The 12,259-nt window shown below is 42.4% G+C and overlaps 1 protein-coding gene across 1 annotated transcript in view; it reads left to right on the top strand.

Moving 5' to 3' along the window:
- The window catches only part of arhgef18b (rho/rac guanine nucleotide exchange factor (GEF) 18b), a 72,563-nt gene extending 63,607 nt beyond the window's left edge, over positions 1-8,956 (top strand). Inside the window, exons 29-31 of the mRNA XM_080431495.1 lie at positions 3,668-4,067; positions 4,358-4,486; positions 5,039-8,956. Of these exons, the coding sequence (XP_080287621.1) occupies positions 3,668-4,067; positions 4,358-4,486; positions 5,039-5,361 (852 nt within the window). The 3' untranslated portion in view covers positions 5,362-8,956. The remainder of the gene's footprint in view (positions 1-3,667; positions 4,068-4,357; positions 4,487-5,038) is intronic.
- The last annotated feature ends 3,303 nt before the right edge of the window (positions 8,957-12,259 follow it).

Consider the following 12,259-nt stretch of genomic DNA (forward strand, 5'->3'; position numbering starts at 1 on the left):
TAACAAAGCGTGCAGCAATCTTGTATACATGACTGTGTCATGTCTTATTTCATACTGATGAATCACATAAACTGTCTGCATGCCCTTTGAGCTCAGACTTGATACAGTATACAGTAGGCGTAGGCCTACTTGCTGATCTAAATGAGTGCCTCTTGTGCTGCTGTGGTCCATGGTGCAGAGGGTCATTCAATAAGCCATCCTTTGTCATGTTGAGATTTCCCCAAAATAACCACTCCACAGTAAAGCACTCTATTAAGGTTTTACAGCCAGCGTCCTTTCCCATGGCATCTATTGTGTACCAGGCAACACATTGTGGACGCTAAGCTGTTTGTATATGCTGATACAGGCGTATCCAGGCAGTTTTGACGATGAGAGGAACCTAGCTGTATAATTAGCCAACCCAAGCTTGTCATTAATGGAGGCCGCTGGAAGGTAGCCAGCGCTAATTGTTTATGTGCTGTCAGTCAAGGCTCTTTGTGCTCCCTGGCTTCCGCACAGTTACTGCCCTGGAAACCTGCTGTTTATGCTGCTTAATGCCGCGCACCTCACGCTGGGAACAATGGAACATCTGTGTGCCAAGATTAGTGACTATTGGGAAGAGAGGGGGAAAAAATAAGGGGATGTGAGGGAGCTATGGACTGGAGAGGTTTCCCAACACCGAGGCCCCTTCTCTGCCCTAGGCTACACCGTTGTGCCTCAGCAACAGCTGAGGGAAGTCCCAATCTACCGTATAGAGAGAGACACACACACACACACACACACACACACACACACACACACACACACACACACACACACACACACACACACACACACACACACACACACACACACAGTTACAGCTGGCTGTATGAGGCCCTTCCCTCTGTGACACATTGTGTCATTATGTTTGATTGTGTACCTTGTCCCCTGCAGGAAGTAGTACACAGTCATCAGTCACACTGGAGGCCAGAAACTATAAAATGTCTCCGACTTTTATCCGGCCGACTTTTCTTTCAGTAATTAACACAGCAGCCATTTGCTCTCACTTGATATTCGGGGGGATGGGAAATCCCACCCGATGAATTGCCGTTGTGTGTGTGTGTATATATAGGTCAATCATAATATAAATAATCGTTATTTGTTTAGAACTTTCTTAACAATGTCACAAAGGGCTTGTACAAGTAAAATAAAATACACATAAAATGAAGTGCAATGAAACGGCATAATGCAAAAATACACGATGGCAATAACCAGTAATACCGAAACAAGATGTCGTCTAATAACGGTCATTTGGCCAGTCTGACATTCGTATGACATCAGTCATCTCCATACTTGGGCAAGGTTTCGGCCCGATTCGATCACATTAAATTCCATTATATAAATTATTAAAAGTTTTAAAAAGTTAAATATTTCAAAAAATACATATAAAAGAAATATGCAGAGAACATTTTGGGGAGTTACTTTCTTGACCTACTGGCAGTGTGCACAAGACATTTGCTGCTGATTTAAACCAGCGGTTTGCAAGATTGGAACTCACGCATCTCACAACTTGCACACTCGCACACAGACCATCTCGTAGACAGCTTGGCCCTCTTGGAGCCATGCTGTAAAACTGCAATTATAAACAAGCAATTATACAGGGCAATAGGAACCGTTGTGAACCTTTTTAAATTACAGTTGTTTTGACTTTATTAGTGTAAAGATGAAAGATATATATATAATGTTCATGCTGATAAGATAAAGATACCAATCAGGACAGATTTACAGAGCTGTTGCAGGTGACCTGTTTTTATGGCATGGCCGTCTATGACTGTGTGTGCGTGCGCACACATTGCCAGTAGGCCACCAAAGTACCTCCACACATTTCTTTTCACATACAGTATGTTTTATACTTAATATTTAACATTCATTTTTATGGGGCTGTGATCATACTGAAACCTCATATGTCATAGATATGTCATTGATGACCGTCACAGGATGGTCACATGAAGACAGAGAGCCACATTGGAGTCACGTCCAAGATCCACACTGGAGCCACACGGTTCTATGTGGATCCATAGAGCCACATCATTTCCTAGTTTTTAATTTATGAGAATTCTATTCTTTTTTTTTTTATGTTAACTCATTCAGTGCCAAAAATATTTCTGGCTATATCACCCCTGTGCCAAGGCCAAAAATACATTGTAAAAAAAAAGTGCTTAGGAGCCGAGATACAGCCTTTTTCAGTAAAAAGTTAAACAAGAAGTGAATGGAGCAGCAAATCTTCAAATCATCATATCTTGGGTTCTGAACCTTTTTTTTCAAAAAAAAAAAAAAAAAAGAATTTTTTTTGAGTTTTTTTTTTTTTTTTTTTCATGACGTCTCAGACGTCATTGGCACTCTGGGCTTATGAAAAACGTGACGTCTGCGACGTCATTGGCACTCAATGAGTTAAAGTAGAATTATAATTGTTTTGTAAGCATACATTATTTTCTTTTTTTTGTTTGTTATTATTGCTGCCAATGTCTGAGGAGCCAGAACAAAATACAAGATAAACGATAAAAGAAAAAACATGCATTTCATATCAACGGTCTCAAATGGTGTGTTGAAAAGTGCTTTGCATGGCTAATCCAGTCAAATATTTATGGATGTTCTCCAAATGATAATATACAGTGCTCTGAAGGACCATAGTGATCTCTGTTTGATTTCCAGATTAACATTTTACCAAGCTGGTAATTAGATGGTGAGTGACATTATCCACTGATGTCATGAGAGCCGTTCATTTGTTTATTTAAACGCTTAGTTAGTTAGACACACCTTTTTATGTGTGCAGGCCAGGGACTATGAAGGGTTTTATATTTCATGTTTTTGTGTGTATGTGCTTGTCCTAAAGCGCCTCTTGGAGCACTTGAAAAGGCTGCACCAAACTGTGGGCTCAGCAGAAAGAGAAGCATGTGTTTCTGATTCCCTTTTTTATCCCGTAAATACACTGTGCCTCAACAGATTGTGTTTCGTTAATGGCACAGCGGTACACAGACACAGATTTATTGTGTGTGTATGTGTCGTCTGTGCTGAGCTCAGCCACTCTTTAGATGTTGTTCAAAGTTTTTTTTTCTAAAACATGCTCTCATACACGGGCCGCAACGCAACACACACACGCACACGCACACACACACCACATGCAAACACAAGGTTCCACTTGAACTCAAATCCCTAACTCAAATCTGACCGCAAAATAAAGATAATTACAGTGGAGAGTTGGGAAGCCATCCTTTGTGAACTTTGAAAACTAAATCTAAAGCCTCGTACGATGTAGTTTGCAGCCATTGAAGACACGACATGTGACCTCCCCCGCCCCCAACACAAAGTGTTTGTCCGGGGATGCCTGCCCAACTACATGCAGACTTCAGAAAAAAAACACTTCCATTGAGGTCCTTGTATTCAATTCATAAACAAACTTGGGACTAAATATGTTAAATATGTTAATAAACAGCTTAAGTTTGGGGAAATCTTCATCAGTCCCTGTCTGAGAAAATCGGCTTATTTCAGATTGATTGGGAGAAAAATAGACTAAAGCCAGACATGCAGAGATTTTTCTCTATTTTATAGTAGTGTAACGAATTTGTAACCTGTTACACCCTCTCTCACCACCCCCCCCCCCCCCCTCCCATCTTGTATTTTCCCCCACCCCTCTACCAATCCCTAGGTGGCTCCTCTGTCGGGCAGTCTGAACGGGGAGCTGTTGCTGTCCTCTGGGATGGGCGGCGGTGGTGGAGGCGGCGGCGGGGGTCTCTCCAGCTCCACCTCTGGCCCTGACCTGCATCTTCTGCCCCCGAAGCCCCTGCTGCGCTCCAGCCTCTCGGTGGCGCCCGCGGACTACCTAGAGCGCCCCGAGGTCTCGTTGCGACGCGAGGCGGGCGGCGGTGGCTCTGCTGCCACGCTGCCCGTGAAGACGGAGGTTCCTCTGCATCTCTTCAGCACCACCAACCAGCAGCACAAGCAGCTGGGGGTGCAGCAGCAGATCCCCACCAAGCTGGCAGCCCTCAGCAGAGGCAAAGAGAAGGGAGGCAAGAGTGGGAAGGCATCGCATCGTACAGACAGCACTGGTGAGTGTGTGTGTGTGTGTGTGTGTGTGTGTGTGTGCGTGAGAGATGGAAATCTGACTTGACAGCTAGGCAGCAGCAGGGTGGAGAGAGATGAGTGAAAGGGCACAGGTTCAATTCCACTTTTTGTTCTTGAGCAAGATCATAACTACTGCCCAATGGCCGTAGTTATATTACTGTAATGGTACAATGACCTTTTACTGTTAAATGTTAATGGGTCTCTTTTTGTGGTTCTGTCTTTTTTGTTGCCTCCTTCCTTCCTTCTTTCCTTCCGTCCTTCCTTCCATCCATAGCCTCTGTGGACATGAAGCAGATGCTGCCGTTGAAGCTGTCAGCCAGAGAGGACAGCACACTGAAGGCCAAGCGCTCCATCAGTCCCCACCAGCAGCTCCCACACTCCCACTCCCACCATCACCTCACAGGTAGTGCAATACACACAGACACAATCTCCACCCATCCGTCCTGCTTCCTAAATTAGGCACGCGCACACACACACACACACACGCACAACCACTCACTCCACCTGGCCAAACCTAGACCCACCCAGGCACATTCCCCTGTAAAGCTTAGCTCCATGCCAAGCCTCGCCCTGTGTAAACACCTCCTGATGTACCACATGCTTCCCTCAGACTAATGGCCCTTGTCACTGCTGGCACAGGCTTTTTTTTTTTTTACACTTTGAAGTAAATCCCTGCACAAATACCATTTGCTAAAAGAATTGATGTGCCTTGTGGCTGTGAGGTTAAATGAGGCCGGTTGTATGAATCAGGCTGAAAAGAATCATGTTTATAATAGTTTCTCTGCCAACAAAGTTACCTTCAGCCGTCTGATGGATTATCTGTTCACTGTTTCCCTTAAGTGTGTTTATTGTAAATGTCAGAGCAATTTTTCATCTCCACTGAAACAGATTCCACTAGCCTACTACCCTGGCTGTGATTTTCAAATGGAGGACTTCTCCTCTCTCTGTCTTCCAGATCCAACCAGCCCATCAGACAACAGCGGACCAGACAGCCAGTCCTCCACCACCACCGTTATCAGCTGCCACCCCTCTAGTGTCCAGAAGCCCCCCATGCCCCATAGTCAGCCTACTGCCCCTGTCCCCATCCATCCTTCCCAGAGCCCCAGCTCCTTTTACTTCCAACCCCAGGGCCTTAGCCTTAATGCCCAGTCCGAGGGCCAGCGACTGGGCCTTAGTCCCAATGCCCAGTCTCTGTCAGAGGGCCAGCCCCACAGCCTTCCTTCTCCCTACAGGATCCCTGCAGAGGAGCTAAGCAAGGAGGACGTCATCTTCTTTTAACCTAGTTGGTCATTGATCAGCTGCTGTTCATAAAACCTGGATGTTGTCTGGGCCGGCACTTCTACAAAACTGGTCCCTGATCAATAAGTCTAGTCCAAGGAGCCACTTCCCTGTGGTAGCCTGATGGGGTGATGAACAGATGGTAAGGGTATGTGGGCAATAGAATGGCTTACCTACATCTGCACGAGGGTGGGTTGTCTGGGGTTTGATCGAGTAACTTAGCCAGAGTTTCCGTGGTCCAAGGAAAGGACCAAAGGACACACCTTTTGTTGGCAGAACTTTAAAAGCACACAAACTGTACACAGAAAAACATCATTCCATTTTTTAAAAGATGCTATTTTAGAAGTAGGCAATTTCTTTCTAGACGATCACTGATTGTAGCTTTTGCTATCACACCTTTTTTTTTATTTTATTTTATGTTGTAAATTTTAAACTGGGTAGCGGAAAGTCGACATAACATACAGGAGAAAACTGTGACAAGATGAAGGCTTTTTGAAACGCATAATAAAGTTATACTGAATCCAAAGACATTACCCCAGAGAGCTGAAGTAATACATCCTGACACACACTTCAAACAGGTTAGTGGAGGCAAGGAGACATGAGTGCCTATGTGTGTCTAATGGACCTCCAGTCAACACAAAGTGAAGGAACTAGAACAGGGAGCCAGAAGGAATCAAACTTATTGCATGCAGACTCTCATTGATGTTTGAGAAGGGTTTCTTTTGCACAGAGTAAATACTCCATTCTAGACAAATGAATGAACTTTGAGGGGGGCAAGCAATAGAGGTATAGCTTGGCTGTACAGTTGTCATTATGAGGGTTCATTTTATTTCTAAAGACTGAAACATTGGATCACAGCTCTTAGCAATGCCAATTGTGAAGTCTCTTGGATTTGGTTCAGGAATTGTACTGTTTTCCATTTCAAGTATGATAATTAACAAAGCACCTGTTGCTTCAACAAGTGCTGTTTATATAATGCATTCATGCTTTTATGCTAGGAGTGAGATGGCTTTTTAAATGCTTCAGTTTTCTGGAGTGTTACTCTCCCCAGATTAATTGAAAGAAGGAAGAAGGCTAATTATGGAAACAGAGCATGAGTAATGCAAAACACAAAGGATACTGTTGAGTAGAAACAATTTGTAATGAAGATATCGCACAATGTAATTTCCTACATTCCCACAAACTAGCCCATCGATAAAAAGTCAGATAAGAATCCGATAAGAGGAATATGTGGTATTGATTTTAAGTTTTAGCACGTTGTTTTCATACAGTTTTATAACTGTAGCTTTTCAAAGTGTTCTGTTCCAGCTGCACCATGTGAGAAACGGTACCCGTAGTACTGAAGCTCATGTACTAATGTACGACAATGGACACGTGTCTATGTAACTATCTATGTAGAGAACTCTTCCACTCGGGCAATATCATTCCTCAAGTACCCATCAATTAATCGTATTTCTTTAAAGCTGCCCAGACATGGGCATCATATCTCCCCCTCTCTCGGTCTCAGAATGTTCACATAGCCTTGAGGACAAACAATGAGGCTAATTTCTTTTAGATAATAGAAACATTTAAAAGTATACAGTATACTCCCTAAGCCAAACAACTGCAGTTGACTTCAGTCAAGCCCCAAGATTTTGTCGACGGTGAGATATAAGTACAATTCTTGAAGTGCAAATTGAACAGATCTCGCTGACTTGACAAATTACGCATCACTAGGATGAGTTCCCTTTAGCAAGGGCGGTATATTTCAGAGATTTGTACTTAATGTGTCATAGTAGACTGAGGCCCCAAGGTCTCGTTGACACTCATTGAGTTTTAGTGCGTTTGGCGATGACATTTCATTAACTGAGTCTTACATCTTCAAAAGGGTTTCTTCCTCACACATTTCTCTGTCTGACAGATGGCTATATTAACGCGGAGGAGAGCAGTGGGCATACAGCGAGTAATAAGATCCATTTTTATTTGTGTACATCACCAGCCAGTGTAGATATTTATGAATCACAAAGCAGAAAAGTCGGTATGTTAGATCAAGGGTGACATTATGGACAGAAATATTTTTGTCAAGACATTATGGGTTTTAGTTTCACCTCACAACTAACTTTTCAGTTTGTCCAAAATAATAGATGGTACTTAATCCATGATCACTATTTTGTGAGAACTAGAGGTAGTTCCTTGAGGTAGTTCTGTCATAACCCTGTTTGTATATTGTGTACATAGTGATTTCTTGGGAATTGGCCATCTCTCTTTACATGTTGTGTATGGAGATTTTAAGGCCATGGCTTTTCATCATCAATTCTGATAACTTTTGGCCAAAAGTCCATGTCTGCGCATACCGTGTGTTTATATATGCGTAGATTCATCAACAGACAGGGATGTGTTAGTTTGTACTGTACCATATCCCTAGGATAGACTGAAATGATGGTTTGTGACCCAACCACCACATGCCAATGCTAAATGAATTTAAATGGAAGGTACTACGTATTTAATGTAGGTCACAATGAAGTCTCAGTGCACTCTCCATTCTCTTTTTGTAACAACTGATGTCTGACCAATATTATGTAGCAGTGATTTATCTAATTCATGCACTCATTACAGTTCGTTAACCAAAGAGACTATTGACTGAATGGATTCTGTTTTCTTACTGTACTCCAATATGAAGGGTTAATGTTACTGTGATAATAATCAGGTAGAAGTGTAGCACCATTAATTTCATATTCCTGACACCAGCTCTTACCCTGCTTTAGGTCTTAATTGGGGACATCATTAATAATATCTGATTATTGATGCCATGCGTGTAAAAGGTACACTTAAATTGCAGGAAAGTCTCTGAAATGTATGTCTCTTTAAAATGAGCTTCCGTAGAAATAAAAAACTGTTGAAAACAATGAAGACGAAGGTATGACGACTCATATGAGAGCACTTTATGAAATTCCACTCCCCGGAAAAGGACCTAAATCTTGATGACATTGGACAAGGGTTACAGGAAATCAGAAGTCTATATTGGTATAACTGTTGTTTAGTAACACTGCAGTCTTATTGGTATAACTGTTGTTTAGTAACAAACTCCAGTCTTATTGCTATAACTGTTGCTTAGTAACAAACTCCAGTCTTAAATGTCCTGTACTGTTGCTGTACTGAACCACTTAAACTTGTGCTGTGTCTTAAACTTGGGAGCCAGTCAGTCACATCACTGTACGTGAGTGTATATTCTTGGTTGCTGTTCACACAGTTGGACATTCTTAGTTGACTTTTCAGTAGTTTGTATTCCACACACCACCTACTGTATCTTGGACCTGTAACGTGTAAATAACCGTGATCATGTTTGTTTCCTCTGCCAATTTACACTAGTCACTTTTGAATAGTAGCATACTTGAAGGGGAAAATTAATGTTTATAATGCATATTATTATTGTGTTTGTGAACTTTTATTTACCGAAAGCTGTCTAATGATGTTTGTAGCACACTGAGATGAGGATAATGATTTTTGTACTGCAAGACATTAGAGAAAACCTGTGGACAGAAAACCGCTGCCTTAGAGAAATCTGATTTTTAGTAATAAAATGTCTTAAACTTAATTTGTTGGTACATTAACTGGCTCTATTGCTGTCTGAGTCTCTCTTTTTTTTTTACATTCCTGGTTGGAACGATTTTTCACTTGGAGTAGCTATTAAGGCAAGGCATGCAATGAATAATTCCCATGCAAGCAGACATGCATTTTTAGCAGGATTTTCTTCGACAACCACATGTGCATGCAACATATAATAATGGCACATTATTGTTTAGCCTCTTCGTTCATTCTCATTTAAATAATCCTGACCACCCATTTAGCCACAACCATAGCTATTTCTCTGTCTCGGTGTGCAGTAGAAGCCCTATTGACCCTGTGTTTAGGCTGACTAATAGCAGTCTATTGCCAGACAAAGGTCTATTTTCAGGTGCTGTGGCCGGGGCCGCTCATCCCTCTGTAACCCACTGTAACAGCAGGGCAGCCAGTTCCTGTGTTATTGTTATTCTGACTGGGAAGATACTACAGTAGTGGTCAGTTTTATTGTCTGCCGTCATTAGTGGCTTTCCGCTGTCTCCTCGTAACAATCATTTTTTCCAGGCAGCTATAGTATGCCCTGTGGAGGGAGGGTAGCTTTTGGATTTGCCATTGTTTCTGTCTATTCCACCACGCTGTCTCCCTCAGTCTAGTATTTTCAAGTGTCTCTCCCTCCCCCCCCCCCCCCCTCTCTCTGTCTCTGTACCCAGAGCCTCCTCAACAGAGCTCAGAGGAATAACGGTGCCGTTTTGTAGGAAGTTGGGAGTCATGACTATTAATTCCACGTCAGAGATTCTTCTCACCACAAAGCTAAAACAAATAAAATATGCAACAGAGACATTCACACAGACCTCCCTGTAACTTTATAAAATAGTAAGCCAGATTTTAATTGCGCTTTAATTGTCTTTTACTGATGATTTCCATCCTTTCTGTTTACACTATATTCAAGTCAAATACCAATGTTGACCGGCCATTGGAGAGAATGAACCTTCCGTACCTACTTTAACAAACAAACAATGGCAAGTTTCAAAACCCACTCATTGATCACCACGTGATCATATGCCAATAATAATATTATTTAACAATCCTAGCCCCCAGCAGCCTACAAACTCTTTGGAACGTGTGATACATAGTTGGAGAAATGTCCTGCCTGTGTGCTTATCTTCTCCACTGATGGCCTGTATGTTGTTTTACTGCTCCTGAACGGACACAAAGACCTTCTGTGTTATAAAGACACAAAGCAGACTCTATTCGTCTTTCTCTGCAAATACCCAAGGTGATTATAAAGAGATAGCCAGCAGTAAAACATGTCTCCCAGACAGGCCAACTTAAGTCTTGAGTTGAGTTATACAAACTCACACTTATGTAATCACCTTGGCTGCCTTGGAAGGAAGATTTGTTCCAGATAACGCATCCATTTGACTTTTCTGGTTGAGGCTTTTAGGCCTGTAGGACAATAAAGTTCTGTAACCTACAATAAATGTTTGTTATGGATGTAAATCCGAGTGTGTTGCCCCAGCAACAGGGATATATAGCTCAGACGCTTTATTTTAATTTTATGGGCAGTAGCCTGCTGCTGGGTTCATGGTTCTGGTATGAATGAATAAGATGCATTGTTCCTTCAACCAGCTCCCCTCATCTTCCATTCTGAGTCAACAATGGAGATCCCTGAGCAGGCCGGGACAACACTGAAAAGGCTTCTGCAGCAAAGGCCTATGCCAGGTAGGAAATCAGATCAGATGTATACCATTGTTCCTCCAGAAGGAAGAGACGCCTCGGGTAAATTGAAACAGGGAGATGGTTTAGAAAGGAAGTGTGCACTATGCTGACTCGCACATTGTGTTCACAGGATTTGCATTTAGTCAGTTGTCAGCTGATGACAGATCGCCGCGGCTGTTCAGTTTCATTCCCATGCAGAACTCAAACCGTATCAGGAAGTTTGAGTTTGCCGTTACGATAGAACAATCTGTTCCTGTTCCTGAGAAGAACAAACAAGATAGATTCTCATCTAGTAAAATTACTTAAGATCAGTTTTCATGACACTTGAAGTAAAAAAAAAATGGCTTGATTACTGGTGGTGAGTTTAGCCTGAGGATAGTAATTGAATAAAGGAGAATGAATTCCTCTTCACCTTATGAGGTAAGGTTTTCTCATCCTTACCATCTCATCCTACCAATATTTGAAAGCAGCTCTTCAATCTGTACTCATATTCTGTGCTGTCGGATACATGCCAGGGCTGATCTGTGGCCCACCAGCATTCAGCAAGCTCATATTTTTCACTTCTATTTCAGGATATAGTTCTTCAAGGCTGATGCTGTGTGGGAGGTCTCTGTGGCAGATGCAAAGATGTTGAAAGAATTCTACTCTTTCTCTACACATACACACACGCACACGCACACACACACACACACACACACACACACACACACACACACACACACACACACACACACACACACACACACACACACACACACATACACATGTACCGTACACACACACACACACACACACACACACACACACACACACACACACACACACACACACACACACACACACACACACACACACACACACACACACACAAACAGATGCATAGTTTTGAAAGGCAACCCTGGTACTTTAACTCAAACACCATTGGTGCCAAGACAAATAGCCTCCTGGCAACAAGCGTGGAAAACCCTCTCCTTCACAGAATGTGAAGATGTGGGCAATTTGAGTTGCTTAGTTTCCCCTTGGGTAGAACAAATAGGAGGTTTGTGCAAAGTTTCACGCCATCTACAAGGCAGTTTCTTAAGATCTATGCCAAACACTGGAGGATACAATTACTGTGAATGTTCTAAGGTTACCAGAATGGGAATTAGGAGCGGAAATAAAGAAATAGTTGATTTTAGCCAGAGGTGGTTAAAATAAAAGCAGAACAAAAGACCTATCGAGAGATAAAAAATACAGATGTAATATCATTTTTTTTTTATTGCTAACATGATGGGGCAGAATCTTGAAATAAGTGTTACAGTAGATGTGAGAATCAGGTGGTGTATGTTAGGTAAAGCACGCATTTGGGTGGAAAGTGCTCTTCAACCATTATCTCAAGGTGGCTTAAGTTGTTTTTTCTTGGAAGAAGGCAGCCTGTGGCCACATACTGGTAATATACTGTTGTGTTGTGTTTTGTATCTGTGTTTCATGCAACAGTGACATCCCCAAAAAGCCACAACATTCTCTACCCCTGTCCTTTTTGGGTTTGTTTTGCATGTTGACATCGTCTGATGGGTGAGCTCAAGCGAAGACAAGGGGAGCATTTACTGGGAAGCCCAACAGACAGGCTGCCTGTCTGCGCCCGAGCAGGAAGAGAAAG

The sequence above is a fragment of the Gymnoscopelus braueri genome, assembly GCF_963280865.1.
Source record: "Gymnoscopelus braueri genome assembly, chromosome: 6".
NCBI classification, from domain to species: Eukaryota; Metazoa; Chordata; class Actinopteri; order Myctophiformes; family Myctophidae; genus Gymnoscopelus; species Gymnoscopelus braueri.